Source organism: Diospyros lotus, chromosome 8, assembly GCF_014633365.1.
Source record: "Diospyros lotus cultivar Yz01 chromosome 8, ASM1463336v1, whole genome shotgun sequence".
Taxonomy (NCBI): domain Eukaryota; kingdom Viridiplantae; phylum Streptophyta; class Magnoliopsida; order Ericales; family Ebenaceae; genus Diospyros; species Diospyros lotus.
This window is the reverse complement of record NC_068345.1, coordinates 31,860,969-31,881,792: the sequence shown is the minus strand read 5'-3', so window position 1 is coordinate 31,881,792 and position 20,824 is coordinate 31,860,969. Positions and strand designations below refer to the sequence as shown.

Sequence of the window (20,824 nt, the reverse complement as noted above, 5' to 3'; positions counted from 1 at the left end):
TTTTATTTTTATTAGGATTCTAGTTGACTTTTATTTAGGATTTATTTCTATTAGGATTCTAATTAAATTTTGTTTACAAATATTAGATGGATTTGGATTAGCCAAATACTATAAATATGCCTAGGATCTAGAGTTTGTAATCAAGTTTTTCTTAATCAAATTTTAGCAACTTATTTGGGTTTTCTTAGCAAAACAGTCTTGTTTTTGCGTCTTTTTGAAAACCAAGCTTCGGCCATTGAAGTTTGCTTTTTCAAGGGTTTATTTTGGTGTGTTTTTTTACACACACGCTACACGTTGCGTCAGGTGGTATCAGAGCAGTTCATCAACCAATCAGATGGCCAATCTTGAAGGTAACGGTAACAACCAGCCTCAACCAGCCTCGTGACAGTGATCGGGGGCTGCCCGCGATTTGGAGAGCAATCGAAGAACAACGAGAAATAACTCGTATAATGGAGCAGCAATTGGAGCGAATCCGCAACCAATTGGGCATTTTACAACGAGTTAAGGATAATCGAAACCGGACTAATGGCATGAATCAAGTCGGCTATGTTAAACCGGGAAGACCAGCCATTAATCCTGTCCTCATTAATCCGAGAAGACCAATGATGGATGATAGCGACGATGAAGATGATCTTGGTCGTATGATAACCAACCCTAGTGGTAAAGGGGTTAAGAGGAATGCGCAACAACACAACCATTGGGGAAACGATGAGTATAAACTAAAGAACAGTTTTTCGGTGAGTTTGGAGCTTGATCTCGAAGATTATGTTGTCCCGGCAACCTCAACATTTGCAAACTCAGGTCTGGTTTATGCTGCTAACATGACAGAAACTCCAAGGTTGTTGACTCATACTAGGGTATTTTCCAGTCTCGAGGGCTCAGGCATTGCTTCGCTATCCAAGGATGGTGGTGTTTCTTCTTATCGATGTGCGACTGTAAAGGAGATGGGAGGCCATGGTAGTAGATCCTTCTACAATTTATTCAAGTTCTGGCATGGTTGAATCGAAGGCAATAGGAACATATTCACCTTCGCGATTGCAAAAGCAAGATGATCACATGGGTCTCTTTGTGAATAGGGGTGTTGGATCCCCCAAGCTAGTTAACTCGGGTAGCGCAACTGTTTTCGATATTAATCTAAAATTAGATTCTGAAACTAAGAATGTTGTAGCAGCTACCACTATAGTTGATCAAGTGCCTGGACCAAAAGATGATACAAGCATCAATATTTTACGTGATGGAGAGACTGCTGGTAGTTATGGAATAAGCCTCTATTCGAAACAGTTACAAAAGAATACTTCTCCAGGCAAGAAAAATTTATGGATGAATTCGGATGCTGTTGAGGAGTCAAAATCAAGAAAGCTGATGAGAGGAGAAGGACCTATGATAAGATCTACCAAATTAGAGAAGCGCTCAAAATGGAAGGTTCAACGTCCTCAATCTAACAGTAATAATACAATGGAGGCGGAGGGTAACAAACATGGTGATGGTTGGACCCATGCCAACGAAGATAGGGCTAAGAGGGGAAGGAATGTCTTTGCTTATGTTCCCTTAGCAGAAAAGTTCAAGCAGTTTAAGAAGATGTCAAACAAAAGTTGCACAAATAAGAAGTACAAGACGACAGCTGACAAGCATAGGAAGCACAAGGTATTTGAGGTTGGAGATGAAGTCATGATATCCTTGAAAAAGGAACGGATTCTAGCAGAAAAGCAGAACAAGTTCAAGCCAAAGAAGTATAGTCCTTACAAGATTCCAAAGACTAATGACAATGCTTATGTTGTGGATTTGCCTAATCATATGGGTATTTCTAAACATTCAAAGTGGCTAATCTCTCTTCGTACTTATCGGATGTGGATTTGTCCAAACAGGATCAAAATTCGAGGTCCAATTTTTTCTCAAGTGAAGGTGAATGATGCGGTCACCAATCAAGACTCGGCCCAAGGCCGACCCAACCAAATCGGAACAGTATCACCAAAATAGTAGTGCCATAATGTTATTTTAACACTTCTTAAGTTTTAGAATTCTACTTGATTTAGAATTCTACTTTACATTTCTACTTGATTTAGGATTCTATTTCATGTTTCTACTTGATTTAGGATTCTACTTCATGTTTGATTAGGGTTTTATTTTTATTAGGATTCTAGTTGACTTTTATTTAGGATTTATTTCTATTAGGATTCTAATTGAATTTTGTTTACAAATATTAGATGGATTTGGATTAGCCAAATACTATAAATATGCTTAAGATCTAGAGTTTGTAATCAAGTTTTTCCTAATCAAATTTCAGCAACCTATTTGGGTTTTCTTAGCAAAACAGTCTTGTTTTTACGTCTTCTTGAAAACCAAGTTTCGGCCATTGAAGTTTGCTCTTTCAAGGGTTTATTTTGGTGTGTTTTTTCACACACACACACTACACGTTGCGTCATACAGCCTTTCTTTCTAGAGCTTGCTGAGTCTTATAACTCATATTTGCTTTCCATCATTCCAAGTAAGAGAATCGCCTGAGATATCTAGTACATTCAACGAGGTTGGGTCCAAGTCAACGAGCCATGATAGTAAGTGCAGAGTTCTCCCGAAACTAAATCTTGGGTGTCGTTGTGTTTGGTCAAGATAATGCTTTTATGTTCTTGGGATAAGGGTGTGTTATGTAAGCTTATGTGGGCTCATGTTGTGAAAGGTTATGCATGAATGATTATTAAATGTTATGTGATAGAAAGGTTATGGTTTAATAAGAGTTGTGTGTGAGTTTAGTTTGTGTTGTTATTCTATATCAATCAAATAACGATCCTCTCACGGATCCTCTTTGTGCACAGGAAGGCTCCAGGAGGCAGGCCGTTACATAACCTTTACTGGGCTTTAAGTTCACCACTCTCCCTAACATATTTTTCAAGTAAGCAAGATTAGTGGGGCTAGACTTAGACTTGGATCGGGGGATTATCAGTGTACTTAATTTGAGATAGTTTAATTTTCAATTATCTTTTGTTAATTCAATTATGTAAATCTAGAGGATTTTAGTGGATTATTGTTTTAGTTATTTCAATTATGAAGATTTGTTATTTTTTTTGGAAATAATATGGATGGATTTTTAGGCCTCATGAACTTTATGTCTTAGCTTAAGGTTTATAGCCAGTTACACAACTTGTAGAGGGGGGACTTTGACCATGTTCCAACATAGTTCACTACAAGATCACTATCTCATTTAAAACAAGCATGATGATAGTTTGCATGGGCTATGAATGCATTCATATGATATGCATGTATTATCTTTTTGCAGCATATTAAATGTGAGGATATAAATTGGTTTGGTCATGCATAAGGAACAAAGGCTAGTGTAGTGCATGTTGTTGGACTTAAGGCCATGAGATCACTTGAAAATTATATGTCAACAATGGGGATGGAGTTGAGCACAGTATTTGCCCTGTGGCAATATGGGTACCTAGTTGTTGAAAGTGGTTTTTGTTGCATGGCATGACTTGTGTGTGCATGTGGTCTTACTGAGCTCCCACAGCTCATTATATATTATATATTATCCTTACTAGTGAAGTGAGAGGGGAGGGTTAGCCAAAAAGAGTTGGCAAAGGATAACAGCAAGTAGGCAGTATAAAGGCCTACTCATGTGGGAGGCATGGTCGCATAGTTTTGTTTATTTTGGTATCATGCAACTTTTGTATATATATTTTGTGAGTGGACTATGTAGTGAATATTTTGTATAAACCATACAGGAAGTGGCGTAGAAATTAACAAGAATCATGTAAACATTTTCTGTTTAGTTTGACATAGTAGTACTGAGAATGTTTCACATGGAATTTGTGTATAATTTCTATAGTGTAAGAGAGGAGAGTAATGAGTAAAGGTTGATAGTGGTTAAGTGTTTTAATAATAGAACTTCCATTGGCTTGGGTGGTGATGACTAGAAAAGGGATTGGAGTAGGAACATAAATTCCTAGAGAAGTTAGAAAGTAAGATGCGAGAAAGAGAAAAAAATAAAGTTGAAAGTGCATATATGAAAGGAAAAAATTTGCATGACCCCACCTTGCGCCCCCGCCGGGGGGTGGGGGTTTGCATTTGAGGCCCAGCAACCCTGTAGGGTGCTAGAGGTCCCAAGAAAAACAGATACAATATATGTGATAGAAACAAACTTTTCTAATGCCTAGGTGGCCAGAGGGCCGAGTACCCCCTGACTGAGTAGCTATAACGGGAGCTAAATCTAAGAAAATAGATGAATAAAAGTGACTCATCTTGTTGGCTAAGGTACCCATGGTCAAGTAGGTACCCAAGGATGAGTACATACATAGGCAAGTAGGAAAATAGAGTTAAGTAGGTATCTGGGGCAAGTAGGTACCCTAGGTCAAGTAGGTACTAGGGGTCGATATAGGTACATGGGGTGAGCACACACACGAGGCTAAGGAGCCAAAGGCACTGTTAGAATAGTGTATATATACTGTAGTTTAGCTATTGTACTACATTAGTACTAATTATACTACACTTGTAGTACACAACCCATGACTTGTTACTCTCTGTATATAACGGACTCAGTATTACCAATAAGAAATAACAAATCATTCACCTATAGGGTTTTTCATGGTATTAGCCAAAACCCTAGAGTGTCAGTGTGTTTATTTCTCCAGCGGTGTCTACACCCGATTTTCTCACTTCCCACACCTATACGGGCTTGTTCACCCACTTCCTAGTGTCGTTTGAGAAATCCAACCACACCATCATGCTCAACAAGGTCTAATCGGCCTGACTGCAGAAGCTTGTCGCCAGAATCGCCGCCACGCACCACCTCTTCCGATGCCGACATTGCAATGTCCAACCCCCAAATCTGATGAGGCTAACCTCCGATCTCGCTTTTTGGTGGTCGTTTCACAACATTGACCACACCACCGAAACCAAATCCGGCATCGGCATCCCTCATCCATTGCAACATTCACTAAATGCAACGTCAGTGCCCCTCTTCCATCGCTGATCGATGTCCCTCTTCAATCACTAACCCAGATCAACCCTCTTCCATCGCTGACCAACATCCCCCTTCATTCACTAGCCCAGATCGATAGGCTGCTCTAGTGACTGTTCATTGGTCCATTTGCCTTCCCTCTCCGGCATTGAAGCGTTCCTGCTTCTGTGACACTGCTGCGACCATCGATTTACAGTCCTTTGATGCTCCAGCACTAATTCCTCTGTTGATTCGGGCTCCAAATCTAGTATTTTCTCTCAAATTATCATTCCTCCAGCCATTACCTCAAGAAAACTGATTGATAGTGCCAAGTATACATCTTGGGCTACATCTGTTGAATTATGGTTTTTGGGTCAAGGATATGAAGATCATTTGACTACAAAGGTAGATGATATTCCTACAGCTGAATTAGCTACTTGGAGGAAAGTTTATGCTCTCCTTTGCAATTTACTATGGCAATCTATTGCTCCTAAACTTTATGTTATTTATAAAGCTTACAAGACTTGCTATCGGTTACGGAACGAAGCAAAAACTCTTTACACTAATGATATCCAACGGCTTTATAATGTTGTGTTCAACATGGTTCACTTAAAGCAGCATGATCTCGACATGTTTGAGTTTATTGGCAAAATTGAATCACTTAAAGAATTAAACTAATTCTCTCATGCTCGTTGGGACTAAAGACGCATTTAATGTTGAGGAACAGCTGCAACAGAGACAAATTCTTTATGGTATTGGGGTTGGCAGGCCTTAGACCTTAACTCTCTCCAGTTCGAGATCAGATCCTAGCCAGTCCCATCGTTCCCTCTCTAGAGTATGTGCATATGACCTATATGTTCCAGCTTGAGGGGGATTATTAGAATAGTGTATATATATTGTAGTTTAGCTATTGTACTACATTAGTATTGATTGTACTACACTTCTGTAGTACACGACCCATGGTCCGTTACTCACTGTATATAATTGACTCAGTAGTATTAATAAGAAATAACACGAATTATTCACCCATAGGATTTTTCAGTCACAAGGAGTAGCCACATTTTTGGTAGGGAACTGGGAAAAGAGAATTGAGGTATGGAACCAAGAGAAGACCCAATGAATAAAAGAAATAACAAGTAGAATCTAGGATCACCCCTACTCGACTCAACTGTGCCAAATAAGAGTCCACCCTTATCTTTGGTACACACTAAAGGCTAAAAAATAGGGACCATGGGCTCCCAACTTCAACATTCCTTGTGCAATCATCCATGGGGATGACTTTCAGCCCAAAATAAAAATGATAAAATATGGGGTGCAAGTAGCCAATAGAGTTAAAGAATTATAAAATAAAAACATTATATTGACAAAAAAACAACCATGTATTTTTAGAAGAAATTTGTTTAATTAATTGTAACGGGGAAGAGACCCCTACACAAGAAATTCATGATCAACTATAAACAAAAATTAGCTACCTGACTGAGGAGTTTTGGCTTGTCAACCGTCGAAATTGTGATCTCGTATAAATGCCTGGAAAAGTTTGAAGCTTTTAAAATGTCGGTCAGTTAATTGAAACATTTACTTCTATCAGACATCTAGGTGAAAAATTAATTTTCACAATACCGCATACACATGGCACACATACTGCATTGAGAAAACTAACCAAAAGAAAGTGTGAAATCAGCAAAGCATTTAGCTGGGATAAAACCCATTTATAAGTTCTAGATAAAATGGCATATCGAGATTTTTAGCATAATCTAACACCACTAGCAGTTGAAAATTCTAGTGGTTATGAGTAATTGTAATAGTGGTGTAAGAATAAACTAGGCAAGAGTTTTGGAAAAAGTAATATGAAAAATAATATCTGTAGTTTAGCTAGCACCAAATGCAGTTGAAAATTCTGGGTAAACAAAGTGTGCCTTCTCACAGTAAGAACAATCTTGGCAGAGTTTACAAAAAGTACTCTGCTAACACAGCACTTCACGTGTATGACAAAATGAATTTTTCCATAGAAAATAAAAAAAAGAATGCTCATTTCTAATAGATTAGTAACTAGTTGCATTTATGGTTAGAAAAATGAAATCTATGACCCACATCAACATATCAGCCAAGCTGCAAAAACAAATACCAACTTCTTTGCTAAATTACAATATATGAAGAAGCACCAGTAGGAAAGGACAAACACGGAACAAGAAAAACTATCAGGGCAACAAAATACAACTCATCCGGAAAATGAACAACAAAGGAAAAGAACCAAAGCACCAAGAAGAAAAGAAGCCAAAAAAGAATAGAACTCTGGGAACAAAATGCCCCGGCAGACTCAGGCTACTGTTCCTTTCTTGCAAAATATTGACTAACCCTCCTCCTTACACATTTCTAAAGCAAGTAAAATGTTGACTAATAACACTCCTTACACACTTAGCACCAATCCATAAAAAAACTAACCCCTCCTTAGGATAATTGTCACACTCCTAGGGACAGTACAGAAATTGTGTTTCTTTCTTACGCTTGTTACTTGTACTCAGTTGTTAAGGCGGTTGTGCTTTACTGGATTGTACACTCCGGATACTTGTATTGCTGAGGCTATAAATAAGTTACAGCTAGAGGATGGGGATCATCATGTGCAATGAATTGAATCCTTGCCCTCCACTTTTCTGTTATCTCTGTCTCAAGCATTCTGCCTCCTTCCTTTCTTGCTATTTTCCCTCCCTTTCAATCTGAGTCTCCCTCCAAATTCTCTCTAATTCTCAATTATACCTAAATCAACCCCTTGTCAAATCCTTGGTATCAAAGCCAAGCAATCCCCAGCCATCTGATTTCGATCAAGTCGACAACGAGCAGCAAATCCGAGCGATCAAAGCTCAGAGCAACTGCAATTGAATACCTCCACTGATCAGATCTGGTGAACTGTGGTAGTCATTTGATCGAAGGCGTGACTCGTGAATTGAGTGATGGCGAAAGGAACTAGAATGAAGCAGCTAGAAACTCTATTGGATGCCATGGAGATTAGCCTTCAACAGAATCAGGAGCAACTGGAGGAGAGTTTGGAGGCAATGGAACTCGGCCTTCGCCAGACTCAAGGAGGTGAGTCTAAGCAAAGCCGAGATGATGGTTGGAGAAAAATATGAGAGAAGAATTCTCTAGTTTTGGTCAGCTATTAAGCACCGTCTTAAGCTTGGTCTCTAGAATGCCTAACGCGAGCTTGCTGGCGAACTTCCCTCCGAGGACCAACACAACTTCCATTCTTGTTGGATCTAGAGGTAGACAACGTACTCCTGGTCCTATAGAAACAAAGGAGTGGCCGGAGTTAGTGCCGGAATCGTCAACAAGAGGAGCCAATACAAATCCATACCATACTCCAATGCCGAGATTGGACATTTCGGTATTCAAAGGAGACAAACCAAGATGGTGGATACAGTGATGTGAACGATTCTTCTACCATTATAGAGTGGCGGAAGGATAGAAGGTGAATTTGGCAGCCGCTTATCTCAATGACATAGTGGATGTATGGTTCCAAGGGTGAAGTAGGAAGACGACGGAATTGAGTTGGCCAGAGTTTGTGGAAGATAAGATTTTTGTATGCGATTCAAGGAAAGAACTATGACAGACATCATTGGAGAATTCAATAAGCTAAAGTAGGAAGGTTTAGTGGATGAGTATCAAATCAGATTTGAGGAACTAAAGTCATTATTGATCATCTCTCATCCAACCTTAGACAAATCATATTTTGTGTCTAACTTCATCAGTGGTTTAAATGATGAGCTAAGACCAATAGTCAAAATGATGCAACCCATCACTGTTAAACAGGCTGCAGAGAAATCCAAACTTAAAGAATTAGCCCTAGAGGCAATTTTCAGGAAGCATAGGGTGATACCTAAAGGCTTAACTGCAAGCAGTCCACAAGTAGGAGGTGAAGGAGTGTCCAAGATAATCAATCAAGTTTTGCAAAAAGGAAATGTGCTACCAAAGACTTCACCAAATCCAACTCTGGTGAAGTCCCTTTCCATGGAACAAAGGAGCATTGTTGTTAAAATCCCGATTTTATACGTACGATTTTACGATTCGAAGACCCCCAAACGATTCAAATCCCATGTAAAATCCAATTTGGGATAAAATCCTATAAAATCTCGATTTTACATATACGATTTTACGATTTTACGCTTCAGAGATCCCCAAACGATTTTACGATTCAAAGACCTCCATTGATTTAAGTTGTAATTTAGAGGATGCTTCCAACGTCTCAATGTCACATAGCATCTGACATTGAAACTTATGCAATGAATTGTTATATTTTGCCTCTAAATTGGAACTTGATTTAACATTGATTGCATAAGTTCCAATGTCACATAGCATCTAACATTAATTGCATAAGTTCCAATTTACTTGATTTAAATTATAATTTTTACTTGATTTAACATTGATTACATAAGTAAATCAAGACAAAAAAGTAATTAATTAATGGACCACCCAACTCCAAATCGGGATATTACTTGATTTAATCAATGTTAAATCAAGAAAAAATTGCAATCTAAATCTAATGGAAGACGTTGGAAGCATCCTCTACAGAATTTTAAGCTATATTTTACCTCTAAATTACCTATATTTTGCCTTTAAATTGCCTATACCAACCTGCTAGTTTTTGAGCTATATTTTGGAAATATCATCTTTTGAATTATAATAAGGAATAATTAGGTTATTAAATGATATTAATTCATTTTCTACAAAATTATGTTATTATAAACATATATTTACAAAAATTAAAGGGTATTTTTAATTATCTCTAAAATCTTACGATTTTACGATTCGATTTTACGATACGATTTTATGGACTCTTTGTCGATCCCACTTAAAATCCCGATTTTAACAACCTTGCAAAGGAGACAACTCGGGTTATGTTTTTGGTGTGGGGAGAAATATCGCCTCGGCCACCAATGCTGGAGACAACTGTTGCAAATGTAAGGGCTAGAAAAAGTAGAAGAAGAAGTAGATGTTGCTGGAGAGATGGAGGTTACTAGAGATAGAATGACTAGAGAGGAAGATGGTGAGATTTCTTTGCATGCCCTACAGGGCAGCCCATCCGAAAAAATAATTAAGGTGAAGGGTTCAATGGGGAAGAAGAAGTTGAAGGTTCTCATTGATAGTGGGAGCACACATAGCTTCCTAGATGAGGCTACTACTTTAGATTTGCAATGCCCAACACAGGCTACATTCCCTTTCTCAGTTACAGTAGCCAATGGTAGTAAAAGGATGAGTTGATTGAAGTGCCAAGGTTTTAAGTGGATAATGCAAGGGCAAGAGTTCACCACAGATCTGCAAATCTTGAAGTTAGGAGGCTGCAATATTGTTCTTGGGGTGGACTGGATGAAAACGGTAAGCCCTCTAGTCTTTGATTTCAATGAAAAAGAGGTAACCTTTGAAATGGAAGGCAAGAGGTTAAAATTGACAGGAAGTTTGGAGGCTGGAGAGTGCAAAATGATCACAGGCCGAAGGTTGCAGAAATTAATTCAACAAAGAGGAGCTTTAGTAGCTCAATTACACTCCATATATGCAGTGGGAGGTGGAAGCTGGGGTAGGAGAGGAAGGAAGTAAGGCAGCAGCAGAAGTAAAAGACCATTCATGGCCTGCACTTACTTCCACTCTGCATTCGCTCACTGAGGTATATCCTTGTGATCCTTTACACTTACTATTGACTGAGTTCGAGGATTTATTTGCTGAGCCCTCAACCCCACCCCCCCAAACCGCTTTCTTGACCACACCATACACATAAAGCCCAATGCAGAACCTGATAACATTCGATCTTACAGGTATCCACCCTTACAGAAAGCTGAAATAGAGAAATTAGTCAAGGAAATGTTGACTAAATCTATAATTCAGCAAAGCCAAAGCCCTTTTGCCTCCCCTGTCCTATTAGTCAAAAAGAAGGATGGGATTTGGCGGATTTGTGTTGACTACTGCCAACTGAATTCCATCACAATTAAAAACAAATTCCCCATTCCAATCATTGAGGACCTACTAGATGAACTGACCGGAGCCACTATCTTTTCAGAACCTGACCTAAGAGCTGAACATCATCAAATTCGGATCAGTCCTGAAAACATTCCCAAGACAGCCTTCAAGACTCATCAAGGGCTTTATGAATTCCTAGTTATGCCATTTGGCTTAACTAATGCCCCTGCCACATTTCAAGCTTTGATAAACCACATCTTTTACCCTTACTTGAGGAAATACATCCTTTTTTTTTTTCAATGTTATCCTCATATACAACCCATCTTTTGATCAACACTTAAACCACTTGAGGGTAGCATTTGAAATACTCAAATCCAATCAATTGTTTGTGAATAGGTCCAAATGTACCTTTGCTGAGAAAAAAGTGGAATATTTAGGCCACATAATCACTGGAGAAGGGGTGAGTATAGATCCTAAAAAGATTACAGCTATGTTGGAGTAGCCGAGGCTACAAACTGTCAAAAAGTTGAGGGGCTTCCTAGGCCTAACTGGGTATTGCAGGAGTTTCATCAAGAATTATGGAATTATAAGCAGGACAATGACTGATCTACTTAAGAAGAACAGTTTCTGTTGCAACACAAATGCAGAGGAAGCATTTCAAGCCTTAAAAGGGGTCATGACCCAGGCTCCTATATTGGCCTTACATGACTTTTCAAAGCCTTTCATTTTGGAGACAGATGCATGTGAAATTGGGGTAGGTGCTGTGTTGGTACAGGATGGTAAACCCTTGGCCTTTCTAAGACAAGCCTTAGCCCCAAAACACTTGGGACTAAGCATCTATGACAAAGAGTTAATATCAGAGTTGATGGTTGTTGAGAAATGGATGTATTACCTAGAGGGAAACCAGTTCGTGATCAGAACTGACCATGAAAGCCTCAAATTCTTGATGCAACAGAGGCTGCACACAGTTGCAAAGAAAAGGAGTGACTAAGTTGCTGGGGCTTGACCATACAACACAATACCGAAAAGGAAAAGAAAACACAGTGGCAGATGCACTGTCAAGGAAAGAGGAAAAGGGGAGCTATCAGGCTATCTCAGTAGTAGTGCCTGACAGGGTGAAGGAAATTACAGCAAGCTATGAGCAAACCACTTGGGCAAAAGATCTCATGACTCAGTTAGCAATTCAGCCTGCTAATCAGAAGGGTTATACCTTGACAGCTGGATTACTCAGGTAAAAAGGAAGGTTGGTGATAGGAGAAGATGACCAGATTAAGAAGAGAATCCTGCAATCATTGCACAACTCACCAATAGGAGGGCATTCCGGGTTAAATGTCACCACAAAGTGAGGCAATTGTTTTACTGGCCAGGACTCAAACGTGATGTGACCACATATGTGCTAGGGTGCCCTACCTGTCAGCGCTGCAAGCATGAGCAGGTGCTTTACCCTGGCCTGCTGCAGCCTCTTGACATACCAGCACAAGCCTGGAGCAGATTTCAATAGACTTCATGGAAGGATTACCTAAGTCAAGAGGGAAGGGATGTTATACCGGTAGTCGTGGACAAATTGACAAAATTTAGCCATTTCTTAAGTTTGGCCCATCCCTTCACAGCCCCTCAGGTAGCTAGACTGCTGCTGGACTCAGTTGTTAAGATTCATAGATTGCCACTATCCATTATCTTGGACAGGGACAGAATATTCACTAGTAACTTCAAGAATTTGGGGGTGGGATTGCATATGTCAACGGCCTACTATCCAGAGATTGATGGACAAACAGAACGAGTAAACCAATGTCTAGAAACTTACCTCCGGTGCCTTTGTTTTTCTAGACCAAAAAGTTGGAACAAGTGGCTATCACTAGCCCAATGGTGGTATAACTCTAATTTTCACAGCTCTTTGAAGAGAACCCCATTTGAGGCCCTCTTTCTTTATAAACCACCCCCTAATACCTGCTGTCATGCAATATTTGAGTGTTGAAATGGCAGTGGATCAATACTTACAGAAGAGGCAAGAGGCACTGCAGGTGATTAAAAAGGAACTAAACCTAGCACATAACAGGATAAAACAGATGGCAGATAGAAGGAGCGAGAGATCTTTTGAGGTGGGTGAAATGGTTTATTTGAAGGTCAAAAGGTTCCAACTACAGATGTTCTCAATGAGCCCTGCAACCAAATTAAGCCCAAAGCACTACGATCCATTTTCTATAGTGGCCAAGGTAGGGAAGGTGGCATACAGATTGTAGTTATCGGATGGAGTGATGATTCACCCAGTTTTTCATGTCTCTGTTGAAGAAATCTGTGGGACTGGGAACTATTAACCTCACTAGCTTGGATCTTCCTCCTATGGCAGAATACTTAATAGTGAATGTAGAGCCCCCTAGCGATGCTGGAGAAGAGGGTTATCTACCAAAATTCCCTACCCCTAAAAGAAGGGGGGGGGGGGGTAATTGTCACATTCCTTGGGGCGAGACAGTAATTGTGTTTATTTCTTATGCTTGTTGCTTGGACTTAGTTGTTAAGGCAGTTGTGCTTCACCAGATTGTACACTCCAGATACTTGTATTGCTGAGGCTATAAATAAGCCACAGCTAGAGGATGGGGATCATCATGTGTAATGAATTGAATCCTTGCCCTCCACTTTTCTGTTATCTCTCTCTCTCGAACATTCTGCCTCCTTCCTTTCTTGCTATTTTCCCTCCCTTTCATTTTGAGTCTCCCTCCAAATTCTCTCTAATAACCCCTTGTCAGATCCTGCAAGGATAGCACTAAGAAAAGTTAACCAGATAGAACAAGCAATCTTGAGGAGAATGAGAACCCTTTGATCTCCAAATAACTCTACAAAGGAATGAATTGTCATGATCACAGAGGTAAAAATATACTCATTCAGAGAGTTTGCTCTTAGAGATAGGGGATCAACCTCTGCCTTCTAAAGATATAAAAATATACTCATTCATCAAGGCCTCAATGTTTATAGCCAAACTAAAAAAAATTGAAAAAGTGACATATAAATGACTATGACCACACCAACTAAAGGGTGTTCCCCCTGCATGATGCTCACACTTTGTGAGGGCTAGTAAAGGATTGTTTTTGTACATAGCCTTATCTTTATTTTCTAAAGAGGTTTTTTCCACAACTCCAATATATGAGTTCTAGTCACAAAACAACAACCTTATTGCTGCTACCAAGGCCTACCTTCTACATATCCAAAATATAGCCCTCACATATGGGAACAACAAAAGATTGCAGAAAATCAAATAGGAAGGGAAGAGATTAAGAAGAATATTACAAAAGAAAAATAATGGAGGACTTGAAGACTAGAGATTTTAGGAAAGCCTATTGTAAGTTTAAAGTTAGGATTTAGCTAGTCTAGTTTAGCATGATCTAAACAGGCCAACGGTTTGTTAGCACCTTATATAAACCTCTCACAGTGTATTTTGGAGGGAGGCTACATTATTCAATTGATAAACATATCTAAGAATTTTTTTTTTGATGTTCTTGTGTCTTTTAAGATGATTTTATTCCTGGTTCTACATCAAAAGTATTCCAAACAGTCAAAATTCCTTTACACCCACTACCTCAAGTAAAAGATTGCAGCCAAAGGGCCAATCAAGCCATCAAGTACCAAATTTTTAGGAGATGACTCTCCTTCCAAGATTGTCTCTCTCACGAGTAAACCTCTAAAGCCTCTTTCTAAGAAGGGTTTGTTAAGAAGCCAAAGGTTTCTGATACCTAAACCCACATGTTCTAGCTACAACTAACAAGATGATATTTGAAATCATTTTAAGACCATTCCAAAAGAAATTTCTTTGGAGCATTTTCAATCTCTTAGAGACCAAGAAGGAGCATAAAACAAAGACAAATAATAGGAAGGAATATTTGACAAGGTATACCATCTCTGGAGAGGTATTGTCTTTTACACAAGGCAAGCCTTTATTAGCACCTCTTAGTAAGATCATTGCAAGTCATGTTTGGCTTTAAAGTTTGTATCTATAGGAAGACCCAAATAAGAAAGCAAGAGAGAGTGAATCCTACACTGAAAAAAGGAGCTAACTTCAATTTTCTCAACCAGAAACAGAGGAATAATCTCATTCTTAGCTAGAAAACTTGTACGAAGAAGCAAAATAGCTTAAAAATACCACACACATCTCAAGAATCTTGAATCTCCAATAGTTTGATTACAAAGAGAAAAGAACATTTGCAAAAAGGTGAGACATCATCACAAAATTTTATCATGCTAAGAAGCATTTTGTGTAGCACAAGATTAAGCACAAAGCTTTACAAAAAAAGCATCCAAAATGAATCAAGAGGAACATCCTATGTCATATTAAGAATGAAGGATGAAATATTCAAAGGAATACAATGCTTTATTGCTGTACTAGGACTAACCTATCTCAAGTTGCAATACTCAACTATTTCTTTTCTGTCTCCACCTTCTGGGGACGGGGGTGCTAAGCCATTTTCCAGCCTTCTTAAGAAATAACACATTGCTGGGCAGGAACATTGTTCAAATTTTTTTTTTAAAATTTCCACTACTCAGCTTGTAAGTCAAGGTACTGTTATTAAATGTACAAATTTTCATACAAATAACTGTAGGATATAAAGCATGAAAAACTGAGTGCTAAAAAAATTTAATACAAACCTTTACCTAGCAAAAACACACACACACACACAAAAAAAAAGAAGAATCAACACAAAAAACAGCTCAATCAGGAGCAAACCTTTCAAAGTATTTACCGAAAAATGTGCAGATTACCATCAACTCCAACTTGACTGCTTGATTTGTTTGCTTCCAGCACAGCTTCAAGGTTTGGTAGCAAGCCAAAAGCAAATGGTGGATGGATGCTGAAAAACAAGGAAAGGTAAGTACAGGAAAGAGTTGTTGCACAGTTGCAGATATTAAGTATCTTTTTAGGAAAAGAGTAGTTCAGATAAGAATAGTTTATCATGCCTCCACCCGCAGGGAAAATCAGAACTATGTGCTTCCTCTTTCTTTATGAAGTTTGAATGAACAGAGTCACTGCAACTTACTTCAGAAACAGGATGAACCTGCATAGGAGAGAAATAATCCAGGTTCATTTGGCCAAGTGAAGATATTATGGGCCTACTTCAAAAAGCAATGAAGAAAACATAAAATCATAACAAAAAGACAAATATGTACAAGACATGTGAAAGTTAAGCAAATGTTAACAAAAAAAGATATACCAAAAATATGAATTTGGCAAAGATAAGTAAATAAATAACTTATTCCATACAAAATTTTGAACATAGTGTCTCACTTTTAGAAAATATATATATATATATATATATCAGCTACTCATTCAATTTTACAAGAAATTGAAATTTTGGAAAAGCTTATTGTCAAACTAGAGCAAACAAAATAGCAGGAACGCATTGTGCATACATTACAAGGACTTGACCAGGGTAAGACTTAAAACCATTTGTCTTTAACCTAAATAAGCAGTTGTAAATAATGTCAAGGTTTGTCTTTTTCTACCTTGAACTGATTCTCCACCTTGTAATCCTTCCCCCAACACAAAAATAATGAGAACAAATCAGTAGAAAATTAGGCTTTCTAAAGTTAATTTTCTTTAAACTACTTGTACCATTTTGTTTAATAGATAGTAGAAGTTTTACACACATGGTGTGTCCAGTTACAACTTTTGAAGTAATGAACGAAGTGCGCAATTACAACTTTGGTTGTTATGAACGAAGTATGAAGTTATAGCTTTGTAGAACATTAAATGACTGTCATGTAGCACATTTACCCTCCGGTTTAAAAAAGTTGAATATCTTCTATCATGTAAATATGCGATTGAAAAAGACATTTTTGTGAACATAAAAATAGATAAGAGCTTCAGAGTTTTGGAGACACCAAATTAGTGTTCTCCCCTTAAATAATGATATAATAAATACGTTTGGTATTATTTAAGAAATACAATCAACCCTGATGCATCTTATAACTCAACAACAAATGGTGTTTCCCACCTCACAATTGGTCCATTGAGTCCTAACCAGGCAACCCAAGTTCCATGCACTAGATGCTTCCCGAATTCAGAAGGGGAAAAAATAAAAAAGGCCCGGGCTGGAGAGCCTCAAGCAGCTGTTCAGAAATATATGATTGCCAATTTCATGATTCTTCAGTCAGTTGATGCACCAACCACATGACAATAATCCAGATAAAAACCATGAAGAATTACAATATACAAAGTTAAATGATGAATTTAATTAAAGACAACTTTCTTATTAGTAAATGAGATTCTCGAATAATTTAACAATTTTACCTGCACAAGGCGGACTTCAAATGCAGGTCTAGTGGCAGAGTCATATGCCAGATGCAATAATTTCTTGTGCATAAGAACATCTTCAGGCCTCTCTACGTTAACATCCATGGCATATCTGCAACAAGGTCAAACCAGACTCAGCAGTGAAACCTAAGCCACGTTGTGGATTGATTAGAAAAAATGAAGCCTTGCCAATTTACTCAACACTTCATGGAGATGGACACAAGAATATACTAATTGCCTAGAACTCTATGGAAATCTCAAGACTCTTATGATTATTTTTGCAACATATAAAATCGGTGAATGGTACAAGTAAGAGTTTCTTGTTATGTTTCCTTTCCTTAATTCTCTTGGACGTCATACAAACGGTGAACCAGACAATAGTAATGAAATAAAAGAACTGCAAGTCTACTCTGTATTCTTAATCAAATCTTTTGTAGGCAATAAGAGGAAAAAGTATAAATACTAATAAAATTAACAGATTTTCAACAGATTTTGAGTTCATCACTTTTCCTCAGTTTCCCCGCCAAATTTAAACAACACCGACATAATTATCAAGTTACTGTACTCTTTTTTTTTTTTTCTCGGTCAAAGGAGAAAATTGGAGAACTGACAGGATGATACTTTCAGTACCTAATCGGAAGCCGATTAAAGTGAGCCCAAAGCTCGTCCTCGAAACCAGGCTGACTAGCCTCTTCGTGATCCGAATCTCTGAGCCTCCGAACAATCTCGTGATAAACCTCAACCTTCTGTCTCCGCTTCCGGCTCTGAGCCGAAACCGATTCCGACGCTCTGCTACTACAGCTCTCCGTGTCTTCCATCGCCGGTTAAACAGGTCAAAATCAATACCTCAAATAAACAAACAAGCCAGAGAAAACGACGATCGTCTCGATTCCGATTCCGCAACTACATTCTAAAGCAAACGAGCAAACTCGATCGCTCGAAGTTGAAGTGAGCCGAAGATTCGACGCACAAAGCGAAAACAACTGCTAAGACGAGGCGAAACCGACTTCAAATTCAACGCCTCTAACTAACAATTTCGGGGCCCCGGGGAGAGAGAGAGAGAGAGAGAGAGAGAGAGAGCGCAAACAAAAAGCGAAGTCAGTCTTCCGCGGAACGCCTCGTCTGGACTCGTCCTTGCTTTCCTCTTCCCTTTTGTTTCTCTGTCTCCGTGGCTCCGTTCCGTATGTATACAGGTATGTAAACGTGAATAGTGAGATGGGCTTGGTTTGGATTTGGCGGAACGTTAACGGCGTAATGCGCACCCATTAGCGCGTATCGACGTGGATTCAAACGAAGTTCGTTTGCCTTGCTTGTATCACCCTTTTGGTGCCTTGCTTTATCCACGCTAATATAATATTATTATTTACTTCACTTCCTTATCGCTCGCGAGGGAGGGTTCTCAATTAATTAAAAAAATTCCTCGGTGTTATCTACTCCCCTCCCTCGCCGTCCAATCAGCTTCCCCTTTCACCTCACATCCCACTCAACCCTCCCCATTCCATGCTCTACAATAATAATGACTCCCCCTTAAATTATTATTTTGTACCCTTTTAATTAGACAATTGTGCGTCCGCTCTCGTTGGATCTGAGGGATATACTTTGGGTCTGGCTGTTGGAAATTTTGGATTCCAAGTCAAATGTTTTCTTTTCTTTCTGTATATTTTACTTCCAGTTGGGCGCACCTTTGCTGAACCCACCCACTCAACTTGCTATACATATAATAATTATTATTAACTACTTAAATATCCCATTAGCAATTGAAGTTTTGATGACTTCAACATGTTATTTTGAACTGTTCTAATGCTAGGCTAAACTGGTGATTAGCAAGACTAGGCAATTTTTGGAAGCCATTTGGTTAATCATGCATGTTTAGGCATTTTGGGTGGAATCATTTTTAACACGTGCATTCATTTGTATAGGTTTACTTTATACAAATGAATACACTACTATGGTTGGATCATAAATTTGTCAAGGCTTAAGAAATGAAAATAAATTAACATTCAACTATACCTATTCAATTTTCTAAAATAATCTAGCAAAAAACGTGTTCTCACTCCTCTCTAACTTCCTATTTAAAGTATTATTCACTTTTAACTAATTCATCGATAAACACACAAGAAATTTATCAATAGTATATTTTCTTATTTATATTTAAATAAAAAATATTACTAAAATAGCAATTTTAACTAAAAATATTTCCAAAAAATTAACAGAAGTTAATTAAAATAATATCATAAATATTATTAAATTTAAAATCTTAAAAAAAGGATAAGAGAATATTCAAATAATTTTTAAACATCACACTTTGGCATAAAAGCTCCAACGTAAGCACGGGAGACGTAGCAACGGAACAAGATAAATTATAATAATTTCATACAGTATTAAAATTTTGAATATGGGACGTTAATAATTGATTATGGTTGAACTATACTTAAAAATTGCGTCATAGAGAGATCCCATGATCTGATGATGAGATAAAAAGATACATCGAGCACTCAAAGAGGAGACTAGGCAAACCAATAGGGAGATGAGACGGTGACCCTGTACATATTGCAGTCCAATGCGGGATCGCCTTTCTACTTTCCACGTAGGCATTGTTTTTTGCAACGCAAAATTCTATTTCCAGTGACATCTTTAGTATTTAAATTCACTTTTTATTAAAATTTTATACTTAACTCTTTACAGTTATCCTTATTATTCTTTGCACCTATTATTTTTTAAAAATACTCTTTACCATCACACGCACACATAGCAAATGGGCGCCAACAACTCACACAGAGAAGAAATGGCCATGGCAAGGAGAAAAGGCTGCAACGAACGCGATCACCATCATCGCACATAAACCCTAGAGTTCAAGTGTGTTCAGGTACTCCTAAACATCAAGGTTCGACTATAAACACCATGTTCTCCGACACGGTCGTCGACCTTTTTCTCCGATTGCTTCCCCTACAATCTCCAATTCTCCAATTGTGTGTGTGTGTGTCTGTGTATCATTGCCAGTGGCCACGAGGAACGCAATCACCCATCACCGACAATTGTGTTGTTTCCATCGACGAACGTGGCCCCTATTATTGCACTCGAATCCTTGGGTTTGGGTTCAAAGGCGCTTGAACACACTCGAACAGAGATGATGGCGATGATGGATGTGTGTCGTTCCTACCGGGGATGACAACATAAAAGATGGGACGACCGGTGATGATAAATAGAGATGATGGCAGTAGAGTCTAAACGCACCCAAACAGAAATGATAGCAGTTATGGCGATCGCATCATCATTAATGAAGTAAGTCAGCAGCAATGATAAACGAATAAGAGGATGGGGGCGGGCAGCGACTAAATAAGAAGAGGCGTGGCTGCAAACAGAAGGTAAAAATGAATTTTTACTTAAAGTTATTTTAGTCATACTTAAATGTGGTTGTGGGAAGCAAAAAGCTAGGCTCTGAATAGAATTTCTCTTTGCAGAATTATGGCACCACACACTCAATATGAGTGAATTAAGTTATTTAAAAATTATTTTAATTTTAAAAATCTTTACTTGAAATAAGATTTTAGTAAGTTCAAACAGAAATAATAAAATGTCAAATGTAATGCTTGAAAAATATAAAGCAATAATGATAAATGACGTAAGAGATTTATAGTGGTTCTGGTTCAGCTAAACCTAATCTTGTG

At 38.3% G+C, this 20,824-nt stretch overlaps 1 protein-coding gene across 1 annotated transcript in view; it reads right to left on the bottom strand.

The window, feature by feature from the left end:
• The window catches only part of LOC127808604 (serine/threonine-protein kinase STY46-like), a 33,752-nt gene extending 15,396 nt beyond the window's left edge, over positions 1 to 18,356 (bottom strand). The window contains exons 1-5 of the mRNA XM_052347176.1: positions 17,787 to 18,356; positions 17,154 to 17,268; positions 15,821 to 15,918; positions 15,607 to 15,714; positions 6,406 to 6,460 (exon numbers count right to left, since the gene is read on the bottom strand). Coding sequence (XP_052203136.1) covers positions 6,406 to 6,460; positions 15,607 to 15,714; positions 15,821 to 15,918; positions 17,154 to 17,268; positions 17,787 to 17,974 — 564 coding nt within the window. The 5' untranslated portion in view covers positions 17,975 to 18,356. The remainder of the gene's footprint in view (positions 1 to 6,405; positions 6,461 to 15,606; positions 15,715 to 15,820; positions 15,919 to 17,153; positions 17,269 to 17,786) is intronic.
• Between the last annotated feature and the right edge of the window lie 2,468 nt (positions 18,357 to 20,824).